We start from the raw sequence: 17,015 nt of genomic DNA, 5'->3' as shown, positions 1-17,015 counted from the left end.
TCTTTTTCTCTTACCAAAGTGGTAACCGCAGATTTCTCCACATGATGTTCCAGCCGCCAGGGTCTTACCCCCTCACTCAGCCTGTTCGAATCCCCTTGAAGCCCCTTTGTATCCTCCTCGCAACTCACCTTCCCGCCTAGTTTTGTGTCCTCGGCACATTGGGAAGCCTTACGTTAGGTCCCACATCCAAATGAGAAACAGATAGTGAACAGCCCAGGGCCCGAGCACTGACCCTCGCGGTACCCCACTGGTCACCCCCTGTCCAACTGAGAATGACCCATTTATTCCTACTCTCCGCCTGTCAAACCGATTCTCAACCCTTGTCAGTATATTACCCCCCACCAACCCCACGATGTGCTCGAATTTGGATGACCTGTGTGGGACCTTATCAAAAAGCCGTCTGAAAATCTAGATACACCACATCTACTGGTTCCCCCTTATCTACCCTCCAGGTTATGTCTTCTTCAGACCAACCTGGCAAAGAGTGCCCACACCCTGTGAATATTGGGCCGACTGTTATCTGCCTGTTAACCAACTCAATCCTTTTTGGGTCTATTACCTCCCCCCACGTGCTCGAATTTTGATGACTAACCTCCTGTGCGGGGCCCCCTATCGAAAGCCGCCCGAAAATCTTAAATGCCGCCACATCTACTGGTTCCCCCTTGATCGTTCCCGCGAGTGACGCCTTCTCCAGACAAACCGGGCCCGAGAGTGCCCACGACCCCCCCCCCCGTGAACATCCGGCCGAACGCGACCCGGTTAAAGGGCAATCCTTCGGCGATGGTGGACGTGCGCGCGCGCCCCGATGTTCCTGTCAAAACCGACCCATCGGGGGTAAGCTCGGGCGATCGCCGGACGCCGTCTGTCCCGAAGCGTTCCCGCCTTTTCCCCCCTTCGTCGAGAAACTCGTTCTGAAGGATTAGCGCTCGCTCTCTCTCTCTCTCTCTTTCCTCACACGAGGTTACGCGCCGGGTCAGAATAACGACACCGTGACTCCCAGGGAGTTCCTCCCGAGCGACCTTAAAGCTTTTTGTTTTATTGTCGGTTTTATTTTTTTCGGTAAGCTAAGCAAGGACGCTCTGCGGGATCGGGAGCTCCGCATCTCTTGCCCCCACCCCCCCCGCCCAGGAAAGGGGCAGGCAGTTAACCCCCAAAGCTCTGGCCGGAGGTCGGTAATGATGGGTGAACGGGGCACAGCTTTCCACACTTAACCGATCTCGAAACCAGCGGCTTTACCAGCGTCGCGGCCGGAGAACCGGGAGCCCCCGGCACTTGGAAGTCCCCCCACCACCCCCACCCCCGAGGTCAACTTCATTCCTTGCGGACGAATGTGTGGACGTGAAGGGTCCAGTCTTTAAATGCTACTGAATGGATGTGTGTGTGTGTGTGTGTGGGATTGGGTGGTTGTCCGGTGGGGGGTCGGGGGGCTGATTTTGTTTTGTTGGGGGGGGTGGGGTGGGGTGGGGGGAGAAGCAGTTGTGCAGTGACCCTCCCCCCCCAGCCCCCCCAGTGTTAAGACGAGGTCTCCTTCTGCCTTCAATGTTTCCTGGCCCTATCTATCCAGCTTCTCCTCAGAGCCGGAGACATCTGCGGAGGGGGGGGTGGGGGTGAAGTTAAGATTCAGCGCCCCCCACGTCACTGCGTGGGGGCGGTCTGGAGTCACGTGTAGGCCAGACCGGGTAAGGGCGGCAGATTTCCCTCCCCCCTAAAATGGGGCGGACGGGTTGTTTTGTCCTGACAATCGGTGATTGTTTCATCGTCACCATTGCCCGGCTTCCAATTCCAGATTTTATTCATTGAATTTAAATTCTACCAGCGTCCGGGGTGGGATTTGAACCCATGTCCGTCCCCCCCCCCCCCCCCCCCCCAGAGCGTTAGCCTGGGAGCCCCTGGATTACTAGGGCCAGTGACAATACCATTGCACCCCTGTCATCTCTCTCCTCTCCCCCCTCTCTGTCTCTCTCTCTCTCTCTGTATCTCTCTCTCTCTCTGTCTCTCTCTCTCTGTCTCTCTCTCTCTCTCTCTCTCTCTCTGTCTCTCACTCTCTCTCTCCTCTCCCCTCTCTCTCTCTCTCTGTCTCTCTCTCCTCTCCCCCCTCTCTCTCTCTCTGTCTCTCTCTCTCTCTCTGTCTCTCTCTCCCTCTCCTCTTCCCCCTCTCTCTCTCTCTCTCTCTGTCTCTCTCTCTGTCTCTCTCTCTCTCTCTGTCTCTCTCACTCTCTGTCTCTCTCTCTCTCTGTCTCTGTCTCTCTCTCTGTCTCTCTCTCTCTCCTCTCCCCCCTCTCTCTGTCTCTCTCTCTCTCTGTCTCTCCCTCTGTCTCTCTCTCTCTCTGTCTCTCTCTCTGTCTCTCTCACTCTCTGTCTCTCTCTCTCTCTGTCTCTCTCTCTCTCTGTCTCTCTCTCTCTCTCTGTCTCTCTCTCTCTCCTCTCCCCCCTCTCTCTGTCTCTCTCTCTCTCTGTGTCTCTCTGTGTCTCTCTCTCTGTCTCTCTCTCTCTCTCCCCCCTCTCTCTGTCTCTCTCTCTCTCTGTCTCTCTCTCTCTCTGTCTCTCTCTCTCTGTGTCTCTCTCTATCTCTCTCTCTCTCTGTCTCTCTCTCTCTGTGTCTCTCTCTCTCTCTGTCTCTCTCTCTCTATCTCTCTCTCTCAATCTCTCTCTCTCTCTCTGTCTCTCTCTCTATATCTCTCTCTCTCTATATATCTCTCTCTCTCTATCTCTCTCTCTCTCTCTGTCTCTCTCTCTCTCTCTGTCTCTCTCTCTCTCATTTCCCCCATCCATCCCCACATTTTAAAAGCCTTTCACATAACTTACTTCAAGGTGCAGTGACTTTTAAGGTAGGAGATCTCGAACCCAATGCTGAGGAATGTTTTTACACTAACCCTGCTTTTCTCAATGACTTTAGGAGAATAGAAAATGCTTTTAGAGTCAATGGAGAACTTTTATCATCACTGTTGTTCATGAAGAATTGAGGCAAAAAAATGTTTTGTTTAATCCATGGATGGGATGTGGGTGTCGCTGGCTAGGCCAGCATTTATTGCCCCTCCCCAATTGCCCCCTCAACATGGTCCCCATCAGACTTTTAATTCCAGATTTTTACTGAATTAAAATTCTACCGTGGGCCGCAGTGGGATTTGAACCCAGGTCCTCAGAGCGTTACCCTGGACCGCTAGTCCGGTAGCAACACCGCTACCCCACTGCCTCCCCAGTGACGGGTAGCTCACCTCCTGGCTCCCCACCCCCCCCAAAGCCTGTCCACCATCTACACGGCACAAGTCAGGAGTGTGATGGGATACTCCCCACTTGCCTGGATGAGTGCAGCTCCCACAACATTCACCGTCCAGGACAAAGCAGCCCCGCTTGATCGGCACCCCATCCACAAACATTCACTCCCTCCACCACCGACGCACAGGGGCAGCAGTGTGTGTACCATCGACAAGATGCACTGCAGCAACTCGCCAAGGCTCCTTCAACAGCGCCGCCCAAACCCACCCCCTCTACCACCTAGAAGGACAAGGGCAGCAAGACACATGGGGGAACACCACCACCTGCAAGTTCCCCTCCGAGCCCCACACACGCCATCCTGACTTGGAAATATATCGGCCGTCCCTTCACTGTCTGAAAATTGGAACCAGATATTTCAGGAGTGAGATTGGGAAACACTCTATATACTCACACGGTGGGGAGAAGTTTGGAACTCTCCTCCGGAAAGGCCAAGTGATGATTGACCGGTTGTCGAATTTAATTCTGAGCTGTGTCAAAGTTAATTTGAAAGGAACTTTGGTGCCAGTCAAATTCAAATCAATGCTTTCCTCTTTGTGTCGTGGTTTTAAGTTTGGCGGAGGGGTGATGATTATCGAGGATATTTTGGCGGAGGGGGTGATGATTATCGAGGATATTTTGGCGGAGGGGGTGATGATTATCGAGGATATTTTGGCGGAGGGGGGTGATGATTATCGAGGATATTTTGGCGGAGGGGGTGATGAGTATCGAGGATATTTTGGCGGAGGGGGTGATGATTATCGAGGATATTTTGGCGGAGGGGGTGATGATTATCGAGGATATTTTGGCGGAGGGGGGTGATGATTATCGAGGATATTTTGGCGGAGGGGGTGATGATTATCGAGGATATTTTGGCGGAGGGGGTGATGAGTATCGAGGATATTAATTCAATCTCGCTGCTCCTGTGCGGGTCCAGATGGTCAATATGTTAGCGCGAGTGTGGACGGTCATCTTACTGCATCAGTGCGCCAGCTAATCCCATCAGTCAGTGAGAATGAGGAGTCCCCGAAAGCCATAAAGCAGCCCCCAGAAATGAAAATTAAAAGAAAAAGAAACAGCTCTCTTTGAGAAACCATGAAGAATCCTAAGGGAGGGAAAAACGAAAGGTTTTGACCCTCCCTCTTCCCGGTATGAGCGGTGGGCGTGCTGAGCTGACAAAGATTGGCGTTCGCAGTGGGCAGCTCTCCTCGCCACGTCTTTGGTGGGGAGGGGAGGGGGTCACAGTTCAGTGCGGGCCGCCTGCTCCAGTTTCAGTTTCACCTCCACCGGATAGTGGTCGCTCACTTCCATCACCTGGGAGGTCAAGAAAGGGGGGGGAAACAAAAATGCGAAACATTAAAAAAAACAGAGTGGAGTTCCCCCAGAAGGGTGAGCCCACGCGCGCTGCCTGGTCAATATTCCTCACCTCCTTCGGCGTCAGTTTGAACTCCTCCTGGACGTTGAACACCCGAGCGGACCCCGGCACGATGGCTTTGAGGAATGTATTACCGTGTACGATGATCCTGCCAGGCGAGAAAGGGTGGAGTGAATTTGGAGACTAGCGGACGGGAGGGAGCAGTTGGGCCAATTATCTGTTGGCGTCTACCCCTGCCTTCTAGCATAACCCTCGATTTCTCTCTTTAAAAATGGCTGCCCCGACGTTCGAGGGTTTCTAACCTATGGCCCGGCGTCGCCAAAACGTTTCACTTTGCGTCAGTCCGGACAAACACCAGAACGCCAAATTTCAAACAGTTTGCGTCCGAAAGGGGAAACCGGCGCTGATTGGCCGAGGGGTTGCCATGGAGGAACCAATGGGGGAAACCACAGGCTCCCCCCCCCGCCAAAGTGTACGGGTTAAATAAAAAAAGGTGCAAGGCTTGAACGTGTCCCTCTTGTTTGCAGAGGATGGGCCCTTGCCTGCGAATGTGTAGCACGTATAAATGAGCCACATTACGAGCTCCGCGACTGAGCGCACTCGGGAGTGTCCGGCGAGTGCTGCCCCATCGCGGGAATCGCCCGAGAGACTGGGCGAACCGAGCGCCGGGCTTTATCTCTGGAGGGGACGCGACCGAATGTCCTTTTTTTTTTCCCCCCCCAGCAAGACTCGAGCTCTGTGCCAGCAAGCGACGACGCGGCTACCTGTCGTAGGCGCAGTCCGTTTTCACGCTGGCGGTGGTGTCCTCGTTGTCGCCGATCAGCCAATGGAAGCCCGGCTTGCTGCGCAGTCGGATGCCTTCCCAGTCCTTCAGCGACACGTACTTGCAGTCCGCATTCAGGTCTCCCAGGAACATCATGTCCTGCAGGAGGGTTTGGATAAGAGAAACAAGTATCTTAACAGGGGGGCCTAGCAGGATGAGGGCTTGCTGCCCAGTTCAAGGGAGTTTGGGTACCCCCACCCCACCATCAGACCCTCCGCCGTGCCCCCCCAAACACCCCGTCTCCCTTATTTCCCCCCCCCCACCCCCCTACATCCCAATCTCTCTTACCTCGATGTCCCATTTGAGTTTGACCTCCAGAAAGACATTGTACAGGTTGTCGATCTCGCGCGCCGCTTTGTCTGGGGGCGTGTGCAGGGGGATCAGGACAAAATCTTTAATCGCTGGTGGGGGGGGAAGGACAAGATGAAGGTAGGTGAGCTGGGGCTTTGACAGTGATCACAAGACATCTGCGGACGCGCCCCGTGCTAGTCGTCGAGCTGGAGGCGGGGCAGGACAACAGCAAGCAGTCCGCAGGGTTTATCTATACAGGGCAGCGTAGCAAACAGTCTACAGAGTCTACATAATGGCACACTGCAGAAAACAGTCTAAACAGCGCACAACACCAAACAAGCTAGAGTCTTTTTAAACAGCACACCACAGCAAACAGTCTACAGAGCCTACTTAAACAGTGCACTACAGCAAACAGTCTATGTAATGGCACACTACAGCAAACAGTCTACAGAGACTAAACAATGCACAATGCCAAACATGCTACAGAGTCTATTTAAACAGCACACCACAGCAAACAGTCTACAGAGTTTTATTTAAACAGTGCGCTACAGCAAACAGTCTACGTAATGGCACACGACAGCAAACAGTCTACAGAGTTTATTTAAACAGTGCTCTACAAGTCTATAGAGTCGACATAACCGCATACTACAGCAAACAGTATAGGGTCTATTTAAACGACACTATCAAACAGTCTACAGAGTCTATTTAAACAGTGTTCTACAGCAAACAGTCTACATAATGGCATACTACAGCGGTCTACAGAGACTAAACAGTGCGCAATGCCAAACAAGCTAGAGTCTATTTAAACAGCACACCACAGCAAACAGTCTACAGTGTTTAGTTAGACTGTGTTCTACAGCAAACAGTCTACAGAGTTTATTCAAACTTCTACGACAAACAGTCTACAGAGTCTACATAACCGCATACTACAGCAAACAGTATAGGGTCTATTTAAACGACTCTATCAAACAGTCTACAGGGTCTATTTAAACGGTGTTCTACAGCAAACAGTCTACAGAGTCTACATAACAGCACACTCTAGCAGACAGTGTACAAGAGTCTATAAACTGAACTCAGCGACTCCTGATAAAAGCAGGACAAGGTCTCTGGTGGAACGCAGTGAGTGGAGGACAGTCAGAGAATACAACTTGTGTGCGTTAGACCCGTTACAACCCCTTCCTGTCCCTTGCGGGGCTTGAAGTGACTGGCATCTTACACTTGTTCTAGATCGGTTTTTAGTGTACGCTAATGAGTTGGGCTCTATAAGTAAAGACATTGAGTAGAGAGACTAGCAAGTTGTGCTAAACATTCATGAAACACTGGTGTGGCGCAGTTAGGCCAATTCTGGCCAGAACAGGACTGAAGATATTGCAGAGGGTACAGAGAAATTGACGAGGATGGTTCCGGGGATGAGGGGACTTCAGTTCCGTGGATGGATTGGAGAAGTTGGCACTGTTCTCCTCGGAGAAGAGAAGGTCGAGAGGAGATTTGGTGGAGGGTGTTCAAAATCACGAGGGGGGGGTCTGGGGACAGAGTGGACAGAGGGAGAAACTGTTCCCATTGGCGGGAGGATCGAGAACCAGAGGGACGCGGGTTTAAGGCGATCGGTAAAAGCAGCGACGGAGACGCGAGGAGAATTTTTTTCACGCGGCGAGTGGTTAGGATCTGGAACGCGCTGCCTGAGAGTGTGGGGGGGGCAGGGTCAACCGAGGCTTTCCAAAGGGGGGGAATTGGATTGTCATCTGAAGAGGTAGAATGCGCCGGGTTACCGGGGAAGGAAGGAGTGAGTGAGTGGGACTGAGTGAGTTGCTCTTGCAGAGGGGCCAGCACAGGCCGGAGGGGCCGAATGGCTGCCTCCTGCGCTGGGGCTGTTCTTTGACGAGCACCAGGCCGGTTCCTGTGCCGTGTGCTCTGCGTCATTCCGCATGCAGTTTTGACTCCCCCTGAACCCAACCCCTTGCAGGACTCTCAGAACAATTGACTAGCTGTCGGCTTGAGCGCAAGCGACTTCCTTACCAGTTCTAGGTGAGGAAAAGCGGACAATTAGCGGATCTCGGGCAAAGGTTTGCAGGCCTCCATTCTGGTCGGCTTCATGCTGGTAACTATCTGTAATCTTCACCACATCTGACCTTTCAAAGAGAGAGAGAGAGCGACAATTTGAGACCACCGCCCCCTCCTTTACAAACAGTTTCAGTCTGTCTAGGCCGATTGTTTCCCCACCCCCTCCCACTCCCCTCCGGCACTCACTAGATCTGACTGACCCTGTTGAAAAAGCAGAATGAGGTCTTCCCCCCACCCCCTTCTCAATACGATCATGGCCGATCTTCTACCTCAGCATCCCTTCTCCTGCCTTGTCCCAAAACTCCCCCCCCTCCATGCCTGAAAATTTCATGATCTCTGTCTCGACGACTGGACGTGAGAATTCCAAGGATCCACAACCCTTGGAGTGAAGGAATTTCTCCTCATCTCAGCCCAAAGAGGGGGGCTGGGGACCAGCCTCTTAGCGTTGACCCTGTCAAACCCCTCTGAGATTTTTATTCATTTCCATGGGGTCACCTCTCATTCTTCTAACCTCCAGGGAACATTGGCCCGTTCTACTCAATCTCTCCTCAGAGGATAGCCGTACCGCGATTCACAGCCAACAGAGTCAATTTAACCAACAAGCTAGCAAACAGTCTACAGAATCTATTTAAATGACAAACTAGCAAATAGTCCACAGAGCCCATTTAAACAGTGCCACACCGCAGACTACAGAGCCTATTTAAACAACACTTGCAAACAGTCTAGAGAGTCTAGTTAAGCGACACACTAGCAGTCTACAGTGTCTATTTAAACAGCGTACTACAACATCTATTTAAATAACACTAGCACAGTCTACAGAGCCTAGTTAAATGACACACTAAACAGTCTACTGAGTCTATTTAAATAGCACACTACAGCAAACAGTCTACACAATTTCTTTAAACAGCGCACTACAGCAAACAGTCTACAGAGTCTATTTAAACAACACTTGCAAGCAGTCTGTTAAAACAGCGCACTACAGCAAACAGTCTAGTCTATTTAAACTACACACTAGCAGTCTACAGTCTATTTAAATGACACTAGCAAACAGTCTACAGAGTCTATTTAAATACACTAGCAAACAATCTACAGAATCTATTTAAACACTAGCAAACAGTCTACAGAGTCTATTTAAACAGCGCATTACAGCAAACAGTCGGCAGTCTATTTAAACGGCACACTAGCGAACAATCTACAGAGTCTATTTAAACACTAGCAAACAGTCTACAGAGTATTTAAACAACTGACTACAGCAAACAGTCTACAAATCTCTTCTCATAGGATAATCTCCGCATCCCAGGAATCAGGCTGGTGAACCTTGGTTCCACTGCCTCAAGGGCAAGTATATCCCTCCTTAAGTATTTTTTTATTCATTTCTGGGATGTGGGCATCTCTGGCTAGGCCAGCATTTATTGCCCATCCTGTATTGTCCTTGAGAAGGTGGGGGGTGAGCCGCCTTCTTGAGCCGCTGCAGTCCCCGTATGGTGTAGGTACACCCACTGTGCTGTTAGGTAGGGAGTTCCAGGATTTTGACCCAGCGACAGTGAAGGAACGGCCGATATATTTCCAAGTCGGGATGGTGAGTGGCTCGGAGGGGAACTTGCAGGTGGTGATGTTCCCCATGTGTCTGCTGCCCTTGTCCTTCTAGGCGGTAGAGGTGGTGGGTTTGGGCGGCGCTGTCGAAGGAGCCTTGGCGAGTTGCTGCAGTGCATCTTGTAGATGGTACACACACACTGTTGCCACTGTGCGTCGGTGGTGGGGGAGAGTGAATGTTTGTGGATGGGGCGCCGACCAAGCGGGGCTGCTTTGTCCTGGACGGTGTCGAGCTTCTTGAGTGTTGTGGGAGCCGCACTCATCCAGGCAAGTGGAGAGTATTCCATCACACTCCTGACTTGTGCCTTGTAGATGGTGGACAGGCATTGGGGGAGTCAGGAGGTGAGTTACTCTCCGCAGGATTCCCAGCCTCTGACCTGCTCCTGTAGCCACAGTATTTATATGGCTGGGTCCAGTTCAGTTTGGTCAATGGTAACCCCCAGGATGTTGATAGTGGGGGATTCAGTGATGGTAATGCCATTGAACGTCAAGAGTCGATGGCTAGATTCTCTTAAATAAGGAGAACAAAACTGTACATAGCACTTAAGGTCTGATGTTAGGCAAGCCTCGAACAATTGTTGCAAGACTTCCTTCCTCTTGCAGTCTCTTGCAATGAAGGCCAAGATTGCAATGGCTTTCCTGTTGCTCAATGGTTCGGCCACCTCTTGTGACTAGCCTTGGGAAACCGCAACAGACTGTCTCCATGGCAACAGCCACCAACCTGGTGAGAGGAAGGACAATGGGTCTATACGGTGCAGAGGGATCTGGGTGTCCTGGGACATGAATCTCAAAAAGTTGGTATGCAGATGCAGCGAGTGATGAGGAAGACAAATGGAAAGTTGTCCTTTATTGCGAGGGGGGGGATGGAGTATAAAAGTGGGGAAGTCTTGCTACAACTGGACAGGGCGTTGGTGAGGCCGTTCCTGGGGCACTGTGGACAGTTCTGGTCCCCTTACTTCAGGAGGGACAGACTTGCATCGGAAGCCGTTCAGAGAAGGTTCACTCGGCCGATTCCTGGGACGAAGGGGGTTTGTCTGATGAGGAAAGGTTGAGCAGGTTGGGCCTCTACCCATTGGAGTTTAGAAGAATGAGAGGTGATCTTATTGAAACATATCAGATTCTGAGGGGAGGGGGTTTGACAGGGTGGATGCTGAGGGGATGTGTCCCTCCCCTCGTGGGAGGGAATCTAGAACAAAGGGGGAGGGGGCACAGTTTCAGAATGAGGGGTCTCCCATTGAAGACGGAGATGAGGAGGAATTTCTTCTCTCAGAGGGTGGTCAGTCTGTGGAATTCTCTCCCCGCCCCCAGAGAGCAGTGGGGGTCGGGTCACTGAATATATTCAAGGCCGAGTGAGACAGATTTCTGATCGACGAGGGGAGTTGAGGGTTATGAGGGGGACGGACAGGAGAGTCTCATCAACTCAAATGTTTACAGCACAGAAGGAGGCCATTCGGCCCATCACGTACGCGCTGGTCAACAAAGACCTGGCCACACCAATCCCATAGTCCAGCGCTTGGCCCACAGCCCTGGAGGCTATGGCAACACAAGTGAATATCTAAATACTTCTTAAATGTTATGAGAGTTTCTGACTCTACCACCCTCTCAGGCAGTGAGTTCCAGATTCCCACCACCCTCTGGGTGAAAATATTTCTCCTCAACTCCCCTCTTAGGCTGGGGTTGTTTTCCCTTCTACCTCTTACCTTCAATCTATGTCCCCTGGTTGTTGACTCCTCTACTAATGGAAAAAAGTGCCTTCCTATCCACCCTATCTCTGCCCCTCACAATCTTACACACCTCCTATCAGGTCCCCTCTCAACCTTCGCTGCTCCAAGGGAAACAACCCCAGCCTGTCCAACCTTTCCTCATAGCTCAAACCCTCCAGCCCATGGCAACATCCTGGTGAATCTCCTCTGCACCCTCTCCAGTGCCATCACATCCTTCCTATAATGCGGTGACCAGGACTGCAGGCAGTACTCCTGTTGTGACCTAACCAGCGTTTTATACAGTTCTAGCATAACCTCCCTGCTCTTATATTCTATGCCTTGGCTAATAAAGGCAAGTATCCGATATGCCTCCTTAACCACCTTATCTACCTGTCCCGCTATCTTCAGGGATCTGTGGATATGCACACCAAGGTCCCTCTGATCTTCAGTACTTTCCAGGGTCCTACCATTCATAGTGTGACCCTTTGCCTTGTCAGCCCTCCCCAAGTGCATTACCTCACACTTTTCCGGGTTGAATTGCATTTGCCACTGCTCTGCCTACCTGACCCGTCCATTGATATCCTCCTACAGTTTGCAGCTATCCTCCTCACTGTTTACCACCCGACCAATTTTCGTGTCACCCGTGAACTCCTTGATCATTCCCCCTACGTTAGAGTCCAAATCATTGATGTCCAACCCCAGCACCGAGCCCTGTGGAACCCCACTGGAAACAGACTCCCAGTCACAGGAACATCCCCCCCACCATCACCCTCTGCTCCCTGCCTCTCAGCCAATTCTGGATCCAACGTGCCACTTAGCCTTGGATCCCATGGGCTCTTTGTTTCTTACCCCCGTCTGCCATGAGGGGCCTTATCCAAAGCCTTGCTAAAGTCCATGTAGACCACATCAACTGCATTACCCTCACCGACACTCCTGGTTCCCTCCTCAAAAGGCTCGATCAAATTTGTCAAACGTGACCCTCCCTTAACAAATCCATGCCGACTCTCCCCCACTAATCCGTCTCTCTCCAAGTGCAGATACACTCCGCCCCTCGGAATTCTTTCCAGTAGCTTCCCCTCCTCCGAGGTTAGACCGACCGGCCTGTAATTTCCCGGTCTATCCCTTCCTCCCTTTTGTTTTAATAGCGGGACAACGTTAGCAGTCCTCCAGTCCTCTGGCACCTCACCCGTGGCCAGAGAGGATTTGAAAATTACTGCCAGGGCCCCTGATATCTCTTCCCTCGCCTCCCTCAGCAGCCTGGGACACATCTCACCCGGGCCTGTGGATTTATCCGCTCTTAAGGCCGCTAAACCCGCAAGTACCTCCTCCCCCTCTACGTTAATTTCCTCGAATGTTTCACCGCCCTTCACCCTGATGTCTATACCTGCATCGTCCTTTCCCATTGTGAAGACCAAGGCAAAATGTTCATTGAGGGTTGTACCCACGTCTTGCAGGTCCACACACAGGTTACCATAAGACGTAGGAGCAGAAGTAGACCATTCAGCCCATCGAGTCTGCTCCACCATTCAATGAAGATCGTGGTTGATCTGATAATCCTCAACTCCACTTTCCTGCCTTTTCCCCCATAACCCTTGATTCCCTTACTGATTAAAAATCTGTCTATCTCAGTCTTGAATATACTTAATGACCCAACCTCTACAGCCCTCTGCGGTAAAGAATTCCACAGACTCACTACCCTCTGAGAGAAGAAATTCCTCCTCATCTCTGTCTTAAATGGGCGACCCCCTTACTCTGAGATTATCTCTGGTCCTAGACTCTCCCACAAGGGGAAACAACCTCTCAGCCTCGACCCTGTCAAACCCCCTAAGAATCTGACATGTCTCAATAAGGTCGCCTCTCATTCTTCTAAACTCCAATGAGTACAGGCCCAACCTGCTCAACCTCTCCTCATAAGGAAATCCCTCCATCCCCGGGATCAACCCGAGTGATGCTTAGCAGGCCCGAGGGGCCGAATGGCCTGCTCCTAGCTCCGGGTGCTGGTCACAGGGCACCAGCTCCCCCTCTTTGACGAGCCCGAGCTCCCTCCTCCCGGCAGGGGTACCTGTAGACGAAGACGTACTGCTCCTTGTAGCTCTTCTCCCCGAGACTCTTGCTGGCCATGTAGGTGTACTGATGCTTCTGGTCATACCTGCGGGGAGAGCGGGAGAGTTAGCTGCTTTGGGCTTGTCTCTCTCTCTCTCTCTCTGCCGGGGGTAGGTGGGTGGGTCAGCCTGCTCCTATGGCCTCAGAGGAGGGCTTATCAGAGAATAATTAAACCCTGCGCCACATGCGGAGATATTAGGGGCAGGTTTTTTAAGCAGCGTCTTAAAGGAGCCGTGAGGAGAGGGTCGGAGAGGTTGAGGGAGGGAATTCCAGAGCTCAGGGGCACCCCCCAGGCAGCTGAAGGCACGGCCGCCAATGGCGGAGCGATGGGAATCGGGGGATGCTCGAGAGGCCGGAATTGGAGGAGCGCAGAGATCTCGGAGGGTTGTAGGAGGTGACAGAGATAGGGAGGGTTGTAGGGGCTGGAGGAGGTTACAGAGATAGGGAGGGTTGTAGGGGCCAGAGGAAGTTGCAGAGATAGGGAGGGTTGGAGGAGGTTACAGAGATAGGGAGGGGTGTAGGGGCTGGAGGAGGTTACAGAGATAGGGAGGGATTGGAGGAGGTTACAGAGATAGGGAGGGTTGGAGGAGGTTACAGAGATATGGAGAGAGGGTCCGATGTGGGAGAGCAGCCAGGAGAGCGTTGGAATAAGTCGAGTCTGGGGGGGGACGAAGGCGCGGACGAGGGTTTCTGCAGCCAAAGCGCTACGACAGGGGGCGGAGCCATGGTGACGTCACTGGAGGCGGGAAAGGGTCGGACTCAGATGGCCGCGGGGACATGAGGCCGGAAGCTCGTCTCGGGGGTCAAACCGCGGCGCCGAGGTCGCGAGGCAGGTCGACACCCGGAGCCCTCACCTGTTCAACATCTGGAGCAGCTGGTCGACCGCCTCGCCCGACGAGTCGCGGATCTCCATCAGCAGACACACGTCACATCGCGCCACAATCTGCCCGGCAACACAAACACCAGGTTATCCCCGCAGGCGGCGAAATGGCCCGTTGAGCCTGAACTGGTCCGAGGATTTGCAAAATGGGCCAGCGCTCCCTGGGAAACGGTCAACCAGTTGAGCGCCTGACGGTCAAGCGATTCCCCCTGTACACGGTACACCCCGCTGAGGTCAATTTGCCCCAGACCGGGCACTGGGTTTACGTCCTAGGGGATGACGGACGGGGCTGCGGGTTTTGAGCGGGGGTCACTGGAGGTACCCCGCAGGGCCCCAGGGTGAGGGGGGGGCAGAGCCTAGGCCTCCGGTCGAGGTGACCTCCCGTCAGCACTGAGGCACGTCGGAGGGTTCTATCGAGGGCGGGAGCGGAGGAGAGGGCCCAGGGGTGTCTCGGACGGAAGGTACCCTTGGGAATTCTGAAAGGGGAGGTGACGATGTCTTTAGTGGAGGCGTCGTGCCGGGGGTGGTGAAGTGGGCGGGTGCCCAAGGGATAGGGGAAGTTCTGGGGTGGCAGGCGGTGGGCAGGCGGGACAGACACGGCCGAGAGGCCGCGGTGGGGGCTGGGTGGGAGGTGGGGAGTGCGCCGGAGGCTCCTGGTCAAGGGGAATGGTAAGAGCACATTCGGGGCACCCCGAATGACCACAATGTCTGTGTCAGCAGTGGGGGGAAGTATCACCAGCCGAGTGTTAGAAAAAGATTAACGACTGTTACACCACAAGGGAGGTGAGGGTTATTAGGAAATACTGATTAGCAGGAGGCCTCTGTCTTACAACAACCGACAAAGAGGCCATTCGGCCCCTCTGCTCCGTGCCGGAGTTTCCACCCCCACACCAGCATCCTCCCTACTTAATCTCCCCCTATCCCCCGTATCCTTCTATCCCTTCCCCCCCCTCGTGTGTTTATCCAGCTCCTTAAACACATCGACACGATTCACCTCCACCCCCTCCCTGTTGGAGCGAGTTCCACGTTCTCCCCGCTCTCCGGGTAAAGACCTTTCTCCTGAATTCCCCCCATCCCGATCGGGTTTATTACTGACTGTCTTATATTGATGGCCCCCCACCTAGTTCTGGTCTCTCCCTACCCCCGTCCCCCACAAGTGGAAACATCTTCTCTACGTCGACCCTATCGAAACCCCTTCCCAACCTGAACATTACAGGAAGGGAGGGAGGAAGTTTCATTTCTATAGCAGCTTTCACCACCTCGGAACCTCTCCTCCCGCCTCACAGCTAATGATGGAGTTTCGAAGGGTCATCCTTGTTGTGATATAGGAAATGTAACCCACCGACAGTGCGGCGCTCCCTCAGCACTGACCCTCCGACCACGCGGCGCTCCCTCAGCACTGACCCTCCGACAGTACGGCGCTCCCTCAGCGCGGCGCTCCCTCAGCGCTGACCCTCCGACAGCGCGGCGCTCCCTCAGCACGGACCCTCCCACAGTGCGGCGCTCCCTCAGCACTGACCCTCCAACAGTGTGGCGCTCCCTCAGCACTGACCCTCCGACAGTGCGGCGCTCCCTCAGCACTGACCCTCCGACATTGCGGCGCTCCCTCAGTACTGACCCTCCGACAGTGCGGCGCTCCCTCAGCACTGACCCTCCGACAGTGCGGCACTCCTTCAGCTCTGACCCTCCGACAGTGCGGCACTCCCTCAGCTCTGACCCTCCAACAGTGCGGCGCTCCCTCAGCACTGACCCTCTGACAGCGCGGCGCTCCCTCAGCACTGACCCTCCAACAGCGCGGCACTCCCTCAGCTCTGACCCTCCAACAGTGCGGCACTCCCTCAGCTCTGACCCTCCAACAGTGCGGTACTCCCTCAGCACTGACCCTCCGACAGCGCAGCGCTCCCTCAGCGCTGACCCTCCGACCATGCAGCGCTCCCTCAGCGCTGACCCTCCGACAGTGCAGCGCTCCCTCAGCACTGACCCTCCGACAGTGCGGCGCTCCCTCAGCGCGGCGCTCCCTCAGCGCTGACCCTCCGACAGCGCGGCACTCCTTCAGCTCTGACCCTCCGACAGCGCGGCGCTCCCTCAGCACTGACCCTCCAACAGTGCGGCACTCCCTCAGCTCTGACCCTCCGACAGTGCGGCGCTCCCTCAGCACTGACCCTCCCACAGCGCGGCACTCCCTCAGCTCTGACCCTCCGACAGTGCGGCGCTCCCTCAGCACTGACCCTCCGACAGTGCGGCGCTCCCTCAGCACTGACCCTCCGACAGCACGGCGCTCCCTCAGCACTGACCCTCCGACAGCGTGGACAGGCTGGTGACAGGGACAGGGTTCCTGGGAGGTTGAGTGACCACGTACCTTGGTGATGATGGCCATGATGTCCGGGTTGCTGGCTTTGCTTTCTCCAAAGCACTGGATGTTGAAGGAGCAGATGCGGAAGGCGAGGGAACAGTGACAGGCCAGCAGGGCGCATAGGAACAGGACCTGTCTCATGGCTGGAGCCGTGACTGAACAGGGCAGCCAAGGGGAGAGAGACAGAGAGAGAGATTAAATGGGCGGTGAGCCACTTCTCGCCTTATGAGGACGTTACACCCTCCCTGTCCCCACAAGAGGCAGCGTCACCCATCCTGGGCCGTCCTCTCTCCTGAGCGAGATGCCCGGGCAATTCGGCAACATGAGGCATCACCGCTGAGCCTCATTCCCCCCCCTCCCCAGCTGCCCCGACACGCGGAGTGGCAATCGCGAGCGGGGACCCCCGCGTTCCTCACCTCCCTCCCCCCGGCACCGAACCCCTCGCCCTCCCTAAACCCGGAATTCACCCCGCCTTGTCTCAGCGTGTCAGACGCAAGGTCCCCGACGCCCCACTAGCACAGGGGGGGGGGGGGGGGGGGAGGGGGAGGGACGCGGAGCAGCACACCGAAGGCCCCCAGATC

At 54.1% G+C, this 17,015-nt stretch overlaps 1 protein-coding gene across 1 annotated transcript; it reads right to left on the bottom strand.

Moving 5' to 3' along the window:
• Positions 1-4,476: 4,476 nt before the first annotated feature.
• Positions 4,477-16,759, bottom strand: LOC144677916 (deoxyribonuclease gamma-like). Its single transcript, XM_078537895.1, has 8 exons — positions 16,441-16,759; positions 14,056-14,144; positions 13,161-13,247; positions 7,758-7,870; positions 5,739-5,851; positions 5,392-5,549; positions 4,679-4,775; positions 4,477-4,566 (listed from the first exon to the last, which is right to left on the bottom strand). The coding sequence occupies exons 1-8, from the start codon at positions 16,573-16,575 to the stop codon at positions 4,492-4,494; spliced, it is 867 nt and encodes a 288-aa protein (XP_078394021.1). The 5' UTR covers positions 16,576-16,759; the 3' UTR covers positions 4,477-4,491.
• Positions 16,760-17,015: the final 256 nt, after the last annotated feature.

The sequence above is a fragment of the Cetorhinus maximus genome, unplaced genomic scaffold (assembly GCF_964194155.1).
Source record: "Cetorhinus maximus unplaced genomic scaffold, sCetMax3.hap1.1 HAP1_SCAFFOLD_3273, whole genome shotgun sequence".
In the NCBI taxonomy this organism is placed as follows: Eukaryota; Metazoa; Chordata; class Chondrichthyes; order Lamniformes; family Cetorhinidae; genus Cetorhinus; species Cetorhinus maximus.
This window is presented reverse-complemented; position numbering and strand designations above follow the sequence as displayed.